The sequence below is a fragment of the Melanotaenia boesemani genome, chromosome 3 (assembly GCF_017639745.1).
Source record: "Melanotaenia boesemani isolate fMelBoe1 chromosome 3, fMelBoe1.pri, whole genome shotgun sequence".
Taxonomy (NCBI): domain Eukaryota; kingdom Metazoa; phylum Chordata; class Actinopteri; order Atheriniformes; family Melanotaeniidae; genus Melanotaenia; species Melanotaenia boesemani.
The window spans coordinates 34,931,569-34,945,415 of NC_055684.1; the positions used below are offsets into that span (position 1 = coordinate 34,931,569).

Sequence of the window (13,847 nt, forward strand, 5' to 3'; positions counted from 1 at the left end):
ACTCACAGATGTGATTGGATGTCAGTACTTAAAAAGTATTCTTCTATGGGACAGCAGCTGTATTGACAACTTTCAACGGATAACGCATTAAGCTCTGTTCTTGTTTTTCTATACTAAAATACTTGCTTTAACAGAATACGTGGCCACATTAGGATGAACATTTACACAATCACCTTACTGTATAACTTTTAGCAGAATCTTTTAGCAGCACTTACTGAGCAACTGTCTCTCAGAGCTTCAAACTTGCGCTGAATGTCATCTCTGTGGTTCTGATGAAAACCAGAGCAAATAAACAAACATGAAACCAGATTTAACTATACACATAATAATGAGAAATGGTGTACTGCTGCAGCTTTATTTAGCATAAATAATGCTAAAATACTGTATCATGAACACTATTTCATACTGCATATAGAATAAGGACTTAAGTCAAAGGATAATGAGTGCCTACCTACTTCTTCATAAACAATAATGATGATGCTCATGTACTTGCAAAAGCTCATTTTACCCTCAGTGCAGTGATTTCCTCCTCTGCCTCAGCAGTGGTCTCTTCTAGTTCAGTCTTAGCTTGCTGCAACTGACTTTCCAGGGCAAGACGTGCAGCCTGCAGGCTACTGATCTGGGACTCGCGCTCCTGCAGGGAAAGAGTCAACTCCGATACCTGCCTCTTGATCTCCAGTTTCTCTTCTTCATGTTCTAGGCCCATCTACAGGAAAGACAAAGTAAATTTAGTAACTGGATTATATTACCTGGAATTCACAGTACCTGTACTGTACACAGTAGTTTTACTGTGACCTGAACTTGTTTGGTGCAGAGATTATGTCTAATCTAGTGAATGACACAACCCCTTTTAATTAATCTTAGGTTATGTGAGTCAAAAAATAAATTAAAGAAGAAAAAGAGATTACTTTGACACAGGGTGACACAAGTTTTAGCAGACTTTGAAATGCAAACCAGAATTCCTTAAAAGAAAGGAAACAACATTACAAGGTGCATGTGGCTTTTCTATTCCAGCAATGGAACAGTCCATTAAGTGAAGGTACTGGTGAGAGATATGTGTGTGAGAGGACGATGAGACTGTTTGTAAGCGAGTGTACAGAAAGGCTAGCAATTAGTGCCAATCTAGGTATCACATCTCAGCGGGGACGTGTGCGAGGAGGTGAGATATGACAACAGGCTGTCTACCAGGAAAATCTGCAGACAGGTTTTCAGAAAAAGGACCCTCTAGTCCGCAGATCTGTCAAAACTGCATCTCGGAGTGTGTTTGCACACAAGCAAATAATAGATTTCAGGATACATTTCTCTGTGTGGTGGACAAAGATGTTAAATTCTAGGAGTCAACTCAATGCTTTATCAGATAAAATAAGATAAAACGTTCAATACATGAAAGAAATTTTCTGGTAATTTGAACTTTATCTAATTAGCCGTTTCTCTAAAAGGTATCTGAGCTTGCTTGCTGATCAACTGCCTTAATCCCTTTGGTGGATGGTAATGATGAAGGCTACAATCTGTGCTGGTTAAAGTGAATTACTTAATCTTGGGATTATGGATCTCTCTGCCTCCTGTTGCCTCACCTCCCGCAGCCTGCTCTCCAGCTCAAGCAGCCGAGTTCTCTTGGTTTGCTCCTGCTGACTCATCTTCTCCAGGTGTTCTTCTAGTTTGGCATTTTGGGCCTCCAGCTTGCCAGCCTGAGACTCCAAATAAAACTTTTGCTGCCGAAGCTCTGAGATCATCTCCTCCTGGGCTTTCCTGACAATAAAAAACAAAAAACACATCAATATATTATAGCCTGCTCAGAAATATGGTCACTGGAACGTCAAAGCATATATTTGACATATTTATACAATTTTTTAAAATGTAATCTACTGTAACCAACTCAATAAGATGATAAAATACTTGATGACACTAGATGACACTAACAAACATACATTTTAACATTGTTTTGTTTTTTGGGGGAGGATTCAGATGAGTTACAGCTGCATCTCTTGTAATAAGGCTTAAAAATACCAGATCAGACACAGGAAAGAGAGCAGACATGACGCACAAAGATGTAGGTGCTTCCTAATGAAGCAACTGGAGACAAAGTGTACATAGACCTCTCAGGAAAACACAGTGTAGGCAGCAGGTTTAGTTAACTCACATATTTTTCTGGGTGTAGATGCTGCTGTTAGCGGCCAGCTTGTTAGCCTCTGACAGCTCAGCAATGCGCTGCTCCAGGTTTTTCATTTTAGAATCCATGGCATTAATGGTCTGTAGGAAGAGGGGGAACAATAACATGCAGCAAACCCCATCCTAGCAAACAGCTTATGTTCCTTCTTAATGTGAAGTCAAATCCTAAGAAGAATAATTGAATGCATGTGTTTCTGCAGAACAATTTTATAAAGAAAGGAATGTTTTACATTAAGAAAACTCCACTGGAATCCATTTAGATGTTGCCTGAAATGTCTCCTGTCAATGTCAGATGACTACCCCCAAAAGCTTCTTAGCTGCCGCAGTTCTACCACATTAACCAGATTAGAACTTAAGTCCAGGCTTTATTGAGCAACATGAAGCATTCTGCAATTTAATCTATCTTCTTTACCTGTGCAATCCAATACATGTAAACTACATAAAATTAAGATGATGCAAAGCTAATTAAAAAAAAAAAAAAAAAAACTTTTTCATGTTCACAAGTAGCTTTCACAGGAAGATTTGTACACAGTAGATATCAGATGCTCATTGTAGCTATCAGAATACTCTGTGTTCACCTCAGTAAAGAATTGGCTAATAAATGTTTGGATTTGGCTTTTAAGCAGCTTCTTGTGTCGTCTTACTGCTTTCTGTTCGCTGATGAGTTTACAGTTTTCCCTCGACTCCTCCTCATGCTGCGCCCTCTTCGCCTCGAGGCTCTCCTTGTCAGCCAGGTCTGCCTTCATCTGGGCCTCCAGAACCTAGATCAATCAGAGTCAGTGAATATAAGACTTGTCTGCTTTGATTGTAACAAATTCATGTTTAGGGTACAGCCAGTAATCTGCTACATGACAAAGCAGCCCTTCACGACATGATGGTAAATGCGTGGAAACTTTAATTAGGGTGGTGCCAGTTCTCATTGTAAAACATGAGACAGCTCTTACTCACATTCAGTGACACTGATGTAAAAGTCAGCACTGACAAAGACTGATGTAAAAACGATATTAAGTTGACCCACCTTGATCTTATCTTCAAAAAGTCTCTCCTTTTGCACCAGCTGAGTTTCCATCCTCTGCGCTGTTGACTGGGCATCCCTCAGGTTCTCCTCCAGTTCCTAGAGAAAATGCACATTTAACTGGATCTCTCTATCACAATGATTATAAACACAAAATAGGAAATCACTTCTAATAAATCTACTCCAAAACACCAAATATGTGTCATACAGAAGAAATGAAGCAACTTGCATTGAAAAGTTGGAAATCCAGAAGCTGATAGTGGCGGTGCCTGTTCATGTTGACGCTGGTAAAATCGTGTGCGTATTTATTAAAACCCAAAACCTAACTCTAAATTACTGACAGCCATACGTGAGGCTCTGCTCTCTGAGAAGAAGAGTGTTCATGCTTGTTCTCGGGTAATTATGAAGGTAGATTGGGGTAGGGCTGGATGAGTGGGAGGCGTGGGCACTGGGCAGTGGGGTGAAATTAGGGGAGGAGTAGTCCAGAGTATTAGCGAGCCCTATCTGTAGGTGTCTTACCAGGATCTTTTCAGCCATCTGCTGGATCTGCTGGGATTTGGTCTGAATGTCATCTTTCAGCTTATTCTCCCGCCGCTCAACCATCTCGAGCCTCTTTACCTGGTTCTCCAGGGTCTTCCTGCCCTCCTGCTTACACGATAAAGGCAAGGCACAACATAAGGCTAATTGCATAGAACATGACATAATTGTGTTCCAGCTTCCATAAAAGGAGTTTTAAAGGTCCCATATTATACACTTTATTCCCAATCTGAGACCATTCATTAATATCTAAATGAAATATTTCCGCCATGGTATGGACAAATCGACCCTCAGTTTGAGTGCAGCGGCTTCTCTTCACCTCCCTCTTTTTAGCAGCTTCAGAAATGTGCCGTTTATGGTGGGCGGAACCCTGGTGGAGCAGCTCAGCTGTTGGCTCCGCCCATCGCATCGCCCGTCATGAGGTGATTGACAGGTTAATATATTTTCAAGCTATCAGACTAATAAGGCCGAAACGATAAAATAACTGCCAGCTCTTACCTCTCCAGCTGTGTCACGGACAGTTGGTATTGAACCTGGCTTCAGCTTCAAACGGTTGGCGAAGCCTGCTTTCCATGCCCCCATGTTGTGGAAACAGTCCTCTTTGAAATGCTGGCCACAGACATGCAAAACCTTTGGAAGTTTTCCGGGTACATTTCCTCCAAAAATAAAATTAATCCACTCAGTCCTCGTGGGTTCAGTGGATGGAAGTAAAAAAAACGTTTTCGTGTTCATTTATGCAGCCACAAACAGAACAGTGCTTCTGTCGCTTAGCCATGTCCGCTAACGAGGGTTGCCGAAGAGGGAAAAAACACTGGGCGCTAGGTGATTTTTAGAGGGCGGGCTTTGAGAGCCGGTAGACGGGTCCATCGCTCTGTGGGGAGTGGTTATTGTCCCTTATGACGTCATAACGTACACGCTTTCAAACTCGCTCAATTCAGCGCTTACTTCCCTAGAGGTGGAGCAGGGGGGAGAGAGAGCGCCTGAAAGAGTTTCACACTTACGGGTCTCCTACACATGCGGGGGGACCAGTATGACTGTTCCAAAACCATTAAAAAGTGAATTTTGCATAATATGGGACCTTTAACAAACAAATCAAACATGTTGTATATTGATTGTTAAACATTATAGATTTAGTCTAGTACCTCTGTTTCTCTCAGGCGGCGCTTCAAAGTATCACTAGAGTCAGTTTTGCCTCGCAGGCGCTCCAGATCTCGTTCCAGTCTCTCTTTGGCCTGCCGGACATTCTGCAGCAGCTCAGTGGCTTCAGTGCTCGCTTTCACTGCCTGGGGGGAAATCAGAAGGTCAAAGGCTGTTAATGGATCCCTGGACAAACATCTCGACATGCTTGGGCAATTTCTACCACTGGACACCAAGGGAAAAAGGCTACAGAAGTAAATAAATGGAAAGAAATAGCAGATCATAGAGAAGATAAGACTCTTAACAGTAAAACACTTGCATAACAGGATAACAAAACTAGACAATGACAATCAAGAAACTATTTACCTTAGAAAGTTTGTCTTGGAGCTCTTGGATTTTCACCTGCTGTTCAGAGTTGGTCTTAAAAAGAGAAAACATAGTGACCTCTCATCAAATCTGACAGAAACTTTCGCTCTGCAAACATATCTGACAAAAAAGACGCAATCTGATTCTCTGTTTACCTTCTCCAGTTTAGAAAGAAGCTCCTCCACTTCAGCTTTCCCCTGCTCTTTGGCCTGAAAAGACAACATTGTGGAATAAATTAAAATTTTGCCCGTGAAACCAAAATTTCTTTTCTGTAAAAAAAAAAAAAAAAAAAAAAAAATTTAAATTGTGGAGTTCTAATGAATAAAATAATCTGTGATATTTACAATGAAAAGGCAAAAATAATGTGTGCATTTCTGAAAACGGTGATCCTGAATATATTCTGTTCATGTCATCATTCAACAAAAAGCACAGCAGTCAAAGCAGCACAGACGGTCTCTGGTGTCTCCGCTCGGTCAGGTGTGCCCAGGTCACAGCTGACGGGAGGCTCTCGAAAAGCATTTAAACCATGTGACAATTTATAGACATAGTTTACTTCATTACAATTTAACACTATTTAAGAATCTACTTCTAAATTGTCAGAGCTCATTTTATATTAAAATAATTAGCACCAGATATTTTACTTAAAATGCCATTTAGGCCAATGATAACATTTCTATTTATAAATCGGCAAAAACAAAAAGTTACAAGTGGTCAACAAATGAAGCCGATTTTCAGAAAAAATTACACTAATTGCGTTTTACATACAATAGAAATGCTTGAGAAGAATACAAGCAATCAAGAACAAAAAGTGAATGTTACTTAATGTGATGTTCCTAGAGTTAATGCAAAAGCACCTTCTGGATTCTCTGCTGGTATTCGACAGCTTTCCGTTTCAATTCCTCGCTCGTTAGTCTGGATTCTCTGAGCTCGGCTTCGTAAAGATCGCTGCGACGTCGTGCAGCTGATAGGTCCTCCTCGAGCTGCCTGATGGTCACCTGCATCTCTTCTAACTGGGCGTGATACTCCTGAGGCCACAAACGGCACACATTGAAGAGCAATATAAAATAAAATAAAATAAAATAAAAATAAAAAACTTGCAGTTCAAACACAGAGGTCATTTTCTGCATTAACTCTTTGAATAATCACAATGTTTAGCTGCTCACATTAGATTTCTCTCAAAAAATGTAATGAACTCAAATAATGAAATAATAATCATTATGATCCACTTAACACAGAACATTTAATCAGTATATAAAATATCTGCATCTGAAGCAAAATGCACTGCAACACTAATTTGCTTAAGAAACCAAAAGACTTCAGATGACTTAAAGATCACCGTCTTGAAAAGAAAATGTATTAAATCATTAGATTAAAAAAGCTCTTCAAGCCATGACTGTTATAACAGTGTTTTATTTTTCCTGTGGTGTTAGTTAGGAACTGAGATGTTAATGGAGATTGCAGCCAGTGTTATAAAGACCAAGACAATACTCTCCAGATCTGCTGACGCAGTTTCATTGTGCAGTGATCTATAGAAACTGCAGTGCTTTTTGGCAAAGAGCATTCATCAGTAAACAAGCCAAAATAGAAAAAAATCTAAGTATTTTAAACTCTAAAGATCCAGTTGTCAACTTCACACAATAGGGCTCAGAGTGAAAGGAAAACCAACGCTTCAGTCTATTTAGACTCTTCAGACAGAACATGTTACGCTGATGCTAGCAACTCAAAACTTTTTTTTTTTGTGTACCCACATTTTCAGCCATAAGACAACATAATTAGGTAGGACACATCTGACAAATCCAAGATTCCACTAAAGGAGTTTAGGGTTTTCCTCTGTAAAATTACTTTCTAGCTCAAGTTTTAATTGTTTTGTCAAAGTATGTCATACTATTGCAATTACAGTGTTTCGTGTCCCTGAATGGAGGGTGGATGAGTCTCTTGAGTAATGATCAAAGAGTCTGCTTTTACACCTTGCAGGGCTGCCATCTGCAGGGATGACCTTTATAAGTGCTGAGGTCTCAGAGGGGAAGCCCTGTCTGTGTAACAGACACACACTGAGAAGGAATTTTATCTCACTGCTTCTGCAGTTACACCGCTATCAGCTATTATGGCTTAAAGATTGTGGAAAACAGACAGAATTTGTAGACGGAGCATGAAGGTATTTTTTTTCTTTCAAAAAATACATTTAGTACAATAAAGTGCTTTAAATATTTTGCAATGATGAGAGAAAAATTACATACCTGCTCTTTAATTTCTTGCAGCTTGTTGCTCTGCTCTCTTATATCATGTAATAGCTGCATGGCCTTATCGTCCTCCCTCGAGACCTCAACACGCGCCTCCTCCAAGCTACGCTTCAGGCTCTGCGAACACATACATGCAAACAGGCTCAAAGCGAATTCAACACTGATGTTATAAATGTTGAGCACAACAATGGAAAAGTATGCCAATATCTGCATAAACACCAACTTGAATAATTTTTTTTCCCTTTTTCTCTAACCATTCAAAACCTCTTCTAAAAGTCCACAAACACAAATGAAAAAAGGCTGGTAGTATGACTCACACTGCACTCAGTAATGTAGGTGGCAAGGTCTTGCTCCAGGATGCTTCTCTGAGTCTCGGAAGCCTTCAGCTCCACATCCTTTTGGTGGAGCACTGACTCCAGGTCAGTCATTTTTCGCTGGAACCTGGAGATTTCCTGTTCCATCTTAATGCATCAAACAAAACAAGTTTCACCCAATGCCTTCAAGTGGAGGTTGACAATTTACAGCAGCTTTGAGTTTTATCTGCAAGTGTCTGAGCTTGCACTATAGAATGGCTATACACAGCAGTAAAATCCTTGTATGCTAAAGCAAGCTTGGCTGATTAATCTAATACTGATACAGATTATAACTAATTTCTCCGACAAATCGCCCAATCAAGAATGGTTTAAATCACAAAGCTGTATTGCTGAAGAAAAAAAAAATGAATAAAAAAATAAAGGATTATCTTGGCTTATTACAGCACCACAGTGCAGAACAGAAGTTTCTTTTATCCATGTTAAGCAAGTCTGCCAGAAAAAACACAAGAAGTCTGGAAATAAAGCCCATAAAGATGGCCTGAGTTTGCTCAGAACCAGATTTTACACTTTCTAATCAGCAATTACTCAATATGGTTTTGCATGTACGGTAAAAGTATTCTTCCAAGAATAGGCTCAAATTTAGCATTTCCTATGAAGAATGGCTGAAAATTAGAGCAGGCAGATGATGAAATATATTAGACTTTACTAAACATTGATCTGAACTAGACAATAACATGCCTTGGTAACAAAAGTCTGGGAAGATGTATATAAAACATGAATGAAAGAATAAACAAGTTATGCAAAATCACCTTATGACATTTGTCTTGAGTGTCTTGTAATTCTTTGCTTTTAAGATGCAATTTCTTTTCCATTGAGTTGGTCTTAGCAGGAGAGTTAAGGCCTGCAGACACAGACCTGCAACAACATTAACAGAGATTCTTCATTCTGTTTATGTAAATCATCAATTATTCAAACTTGAATGAACTTTAACATCAAAATGCTGAGATGTGCATCGTAATATCTAAACTGGTTTCTTTATTGTACAAGGTAAGTTCCACCCCTGATCCCTGATAAGATTATTTGTCTTTTTGTTGTCAATAAAACATGTTTAAGTGAAGCGTTTGCTAAATAATTACAGTATATGGCAGATAAACAGCATCAATAGCTTGATTCTGGCTGGCTAACATCACATATAACTCCCTTTGTGAGATATATATATATATATATATACACATGTAAAAATCACAATATTTAAAATCATTATGGCGAACCAGGTTCAGGATCATTGGCTATGTTATATCATGGCAAAAGGACACATCACAAAACAGCACACCTTAACTGCAGCTGTAATTAAGTCTGTCAAAATGCAGACACAAAACATATGCATCATAAACAACTCACAAAGAGTTAGAGATCTTCAACTTTAGTGTGAAATTTACAGAAAATGTAAAAAGTTTATGCTACAATGATATTATATCATAAATGTGGGACATTTCAGTAGAAGTATGTGATGGTACTTCCTTCGTCTCAAATAATTTACTGAAACGAAACCCAACAACAGTGGTGGGTATACCTCAACATTAACTTGTCGTGTGTTAAGTGTCTTCTTGGTCTAATGATGTCTAAATGTGAACAGGATGATGAAGAGGACTGTTTAGATAAAAGCCATCATAGTGCTGCATTTCTGGTTCAGACACTTCTTTTGTTTTGTTTTGTTTTTTTATCACCTTGTTGGAGAACAGCGTGTTATGAAATAAGAACTTAAACATGTACAACATTAAAGTCGTACATGCGCATTTAAAGGTTTAGAGAGTGTCAAATTAAGTTGATCTTATAAAAAGAAAAAAAAGAAAAAAAAAGATTTTAAGTTCATTCTGACATCATACAAAAAGTCAAATATCCTTTACTTTTTGTGAGTAGTGTAAATGAGAAACAGCCACTGGGAAAATGAGTCAAGGTTTCTTTCCAAGAAGAGGACTTTGAAGTGCATTTAGTCAACTCAACAATTAGGACAAATATTTTTAAAAAGCACTTTTGAAAAGGATGAGTTTTCTTATTTCACTATAGTTCACTGTGGTAGGACTAAAGTGACAAAAAATAAGGAGCAACAACTTCGTCCTGAGAAGATGTCATTTCCTTGACAAAAAAATAAATAAATAAAATAAAAATAAATAAATGCAACTGGAGAATTTGGACTGTGTTCTTTCTAAACTAAGCTTTGCACTGAGTTTATTGAAGGAAATGTCCTCTTTTGTTTCAATCCTTTTGGAATTACATTTTGTTTACCATTGACAAGATTCTGAATAGAAGTTTTCTAAATAAATGAATGGACCTGTATGAATGAAATCACAAATACTGCAAGAGGATCTTTAATAAAGTTGACTCAAGACTGAGTCATGGTGTTAAAAATAATCACAAAAGCAAGCTCTGCTCTCTCTGCACCAAAGAAAAATCCCCCTGAAACACATTTATACATGGTACAAATGCTTTATAATGCATATAGAAACCAACCCGCACACATTTGGCTTCACCAACAAAAGCACAAACACCACACCAGTCATTTTCCAGTAATTTCATGCTTTTCTATTGATTAAGTGGGGAAGCGTTCCAGCAAGATGAACATGTTGCATTTTAAAAATTAATGTTAGACATCTAAATTCAGCTCCAGCTCAGCAGTTTAGCGGAGCTACATACAGGTAATATGGAAATTTAAATCCTCCATCTGAGGGTTTCTAGATCAAGCTGGATGTGTTTTTATGGTGATTATTTTCCCCCGATAATCAAAATATGTAACAATGGGTGTTTTTTTAATTCTACCGATTCCTTTCCTTATGTCCTTTAAATAAAAAACAAACAAGTTTGCTTTAAAGAAAACAAGAGATATCGTTGGGCAGAATAGAAAATAAATATTATGGAAGAAAATGTTAGGCCACTCTTTGTGTGGAGGAATATGGTTGTCACGTCTTTGAACAGTGGGGGAAAAATAAATGAGTGCTCGGTGCAGACTGTATCATTGGAGAAAATCAAGGAAAGACACAAGGAAAATAGGCAAGATAAATCCTTTTCAACACAGAACACAGCTAGGACACAGCAATGCACAGCATTAACACAAAGATGCTAAATTTAAAAAATGTAGGATTACTCATTTGTTTAAGAACAAATGTCGACAAAACTGAGTGGACAACATCAAACCAGTTGTACCACATAAATTCTAAATATGAAGTAAAACATGACCTGTCTCATACAATCAATACATTGTACATGTTTGTCTGTATATAAATGTATAAATACTATGCAGATCTCAGTCTCCTGGCAGTGGAAGAATAGTTTTCGTTGTACTCAAATGACATTTTTGACCCAAATGATGAACTATGATGGAGGTCAGGAAGAGCTCTGTGAAAACAAAAAAAATCTAAGTGCATGAGCCCTCTGATTTCTCCAAAATCTGGTCATTAGCCACCAAACAAAATCCTAAACCACGTAATAGCATTAGATTAGGATTAAATGGTCATGTAAAATCATTAGAACTCATCCTCTAGGTATTTTGATGACCATTTTAGATACACCATACTGATCTGGTGATATTCAAAGCACTCTGAGGATGAGTTCTCCAAATATTCTACACTTGACCAAAGTGTTAGCTGACTCATAAGACTGAATGTGCAAGAGAAACTCAAGTGTCACTCCCAAAATCATCACTGGGTAAAAGACAGACATTCAGAGAAAAAAATTTTTTGTAAACAACCTAATTTTCTTGAATGACTGAAAATTCTTAAAACAAAAAACAAACTAAAAACAAATATTTCTTGTTGAAATGAGTCATCTGCAGTCTCTTCATCTCTGCAGATGGCTTCTTATAAATTTGAGGCAAGCTGTTAGGGGGATTTTGTTGTTGAGTTTTACTAATGAGGAGTCAAACAAACAAGTTCAAAAAGAGTAAAAAAAAAAAATTATAATAGCTGGAACCCCCAAAACACAAGATTAGCATTTCATTACGCCTGGCACTGAGCTCATTTCTCTTTCCTTTTTGGCATTGTAATGAAGAATGTGAACATGCATATGCATGCACCCACACAAAATTGTGATGCATTCTATGAGCTCTGAGCTCCTCTTAGTCAAACGCAGCAAAGAAAATGACTGGCCCCAGTTAAAAACCATGAACAGATGACTGATGGTGTAACAGCAAGGGACAGAGACATTAGAAGAGGGAGAAAATAAGAGAAGGAGATGAGACGGGTAAAGATGGGGGTGGGGACTGGGAAAGGAAAGGAAAAAAATCACGGTTGTAACCATAGAAATAGATTCTCTCCCCCAATCTGAGCTCTTATCCTTTTTCCCTGTCTAATCTGCTCACGCTTTTACTTCCCTTTTCTGTTGCTGCTGCTGTCATGATCCGCAGTCTCCAGCACCATTAACCTGCGAGAGCACTGGCATGGAGCTACGGAAATGAAACCCATTCTCTAGCTTTAGTATCAAAGGTTAAGAAGCCAAACACCATTAGGCTAAATTAAAGTCCTGCAACCCATGCTGTAAAAGTCAGGAGTCATTATGTTTCACAGTAACAGAGAAACCATAATAACAGCTGTGAGGGTGGGAGAGTGCCTATGTGTGGGGTTCCACTTCTCAGCAATCCTCATTGACACACTCAGCCGCATACCAATCAGTGCTGATGGCAAGATAATGCAGGCTAACAGCCCCCGTTCATTCATTTGATCTACCTATGCATTGGATCGATAATATGCGATCTCAAAGCACAAAGAAACAGCAACAGAAAAAGAAAACAGAAGAAGGGAGAACCAGAGAAGAGGGGGATTCCTCCCCTCCCTCATTCCTTGTCTGACACAGCATATGGCCAAACCAATTTTAGCCCAAACAGGCACAACACTAATGACAGGGACAGCACTGACTGCCCAGGCCATCATGCTAGGTCACCTGAAACAAGGCTACCTGGAAATTGTTGCTGTGGTAATCAGGAGTCTAATGGCTGAAGAGCAGCCAATGCTAGCATGGGGGTTTGAATCAACAAAGGTGTTATAGAGATGTAGGCAAAAGAAAAAGAAGAAAAAAAAAAAAAAAAAGCAGTGGATTGACTTTAAAAATAAAGGGGGAAAAAAATCACACATACACAAAGTAGTAAACAGGTACCACTTACTCAGTTTTGGCTAATAATGTCAACGCTCTGCTGAAGAACCATCCTAGAAAGGGCAGATCCTGGCCCTGAAAGCCCACTGGCAGAGCTCCTCCCTGGGTTGCTGAGGCTGGCCAGGGGGCAGCCTGCTCCGGCTCCTCAAAATTAGAGGTGTCATCTTCAGCGTGCAATGCAGGAACGAAAGGCGGGAGAGCTGCGGGAGTAAAGGATGAATGGAGGGAATAAGAGAGGGCAAGGGGGAAAAAAAGGAAGCTGCGACTAACAAGGTGGTAAAAAAAATGTAAAAACAAACAAAAAAAAATAAAAACACAAGGAGAAAGGGAAGAGAAAGGAGGGGAGGAGGAGCAGAGCGGTGGGAGCCTAGAGTGCGGTAAGTCGCGCGTTGATGCACATGCTGCCTCTTTCCCTCCCTCCTCCTCTCTCCCTCTCAAACACACATGCTCACTCGCTCTCCCTCACTGCAGCAGAGCAAGCTAATCAGCTGGAGCCACAGCTAAAGCAAGAAGCTCCTTTCGTGTTGAACTGTCAATAAACAAGAGCTGCATTCCCAACTATGTATGCATGTAATACTGTTGATAGTTTTATTTGTTATCATTCAAATAGAACAGATAAAGTAACAACCCCCACCCCTCCAAAAAATAAAAATAAAAATAAAATAAAGCTCCTGAAACCTTAACATTACATCATAACTTTGTGGCTTTAAAAAACATAATTTCATAAATATTCAGTGATGGAATACTGTCATAGGAAAACAGCTTAGTATAAAAGATGTTTGATAAACACTTCAGAACAGGAGGGTTTAGTCATCTAAAGGCTCTGAACTAAAGCGATTAGGCAGGGTAAAGTAAACACTCATCCCTGCAGCTTCGTTTGCGAATTACAGGCACAGTGTAGGGATGCACTTTGTAAATGTGACCATG

The 13,847-nt window shown here is 38.9% G+C and overlaps 1 protein-coding gene across 8 annotated transcripts in view; it reads right to left on the reverse strand.

Annotated features, from left to right (window-relative positions):
- Positions 1-13,847, reverse strand: part of cita (citron rho-interacting serine/threonine kinase a) — a 43,877-nt gene that overhangs the window by 19,873 nt on the left and 10,157 nt on the right. For 4 of the 8 annotated variants that reach the window (XM_041981005.1, XM_041981002.1, XM_041981006.1 and 1 more), the window contains exons 10-24: positions 12,931-13,120; positions 8,588-8,693; positions 7,782-7,925; positions 7,462-7,581; positions 6,079-6,249; positions 5,380-5,433; positions 5,225-5,278; positions 4,864-5,004; positions 3,704-3,829; positions 3,188-3,283; positions 2,814-2,930; positions 2,141-2,250; positions 1,575-1,749; positions 509-706; positions 216-269 (exon numbers count right to left, since the gene is read on the reverse strand). In XM_041981005.1, coding sequence (XP_041836939.1) covers positions 216-269; positions 509-706; positions 1,575-1,749; positions 2,141-2,250; positions 2,814-2,930; positions 3,188-3,283; positions 3,704-3,829; positions 4,864-5,004; positions 5,225-5,278; positions 5,380-5,433; positions 6,079-6,249; positions 7,462-7,581; positions 7,782-7,925; positions 8,588-8,693; positions 12,931-13,120 — 1,856 coding nt within the window. Of the gene's footprint in view, positions 1-215; positions 270-508; positions 707-1,574; positions 1,750-2,140; positions 2,251-2,813; positions 2,931-3,187; positions 3,284-3,703; positions 3,833-4,863; positions 5,005-5,224; positions 5,279-5,379; positions 5,434-6,078; positions 6,250-7,461; positions 7,582-7,781; positions 7,926-8,587; positions 8,694-12,930; positions 13,121-13,847 lie in introns of all 8 variants that reach the window. The other 4 variants (XM_041981004.1, XM_041981000.1, XM_041981003.1 and 1 more) reach the window with 1 other exon arrangement.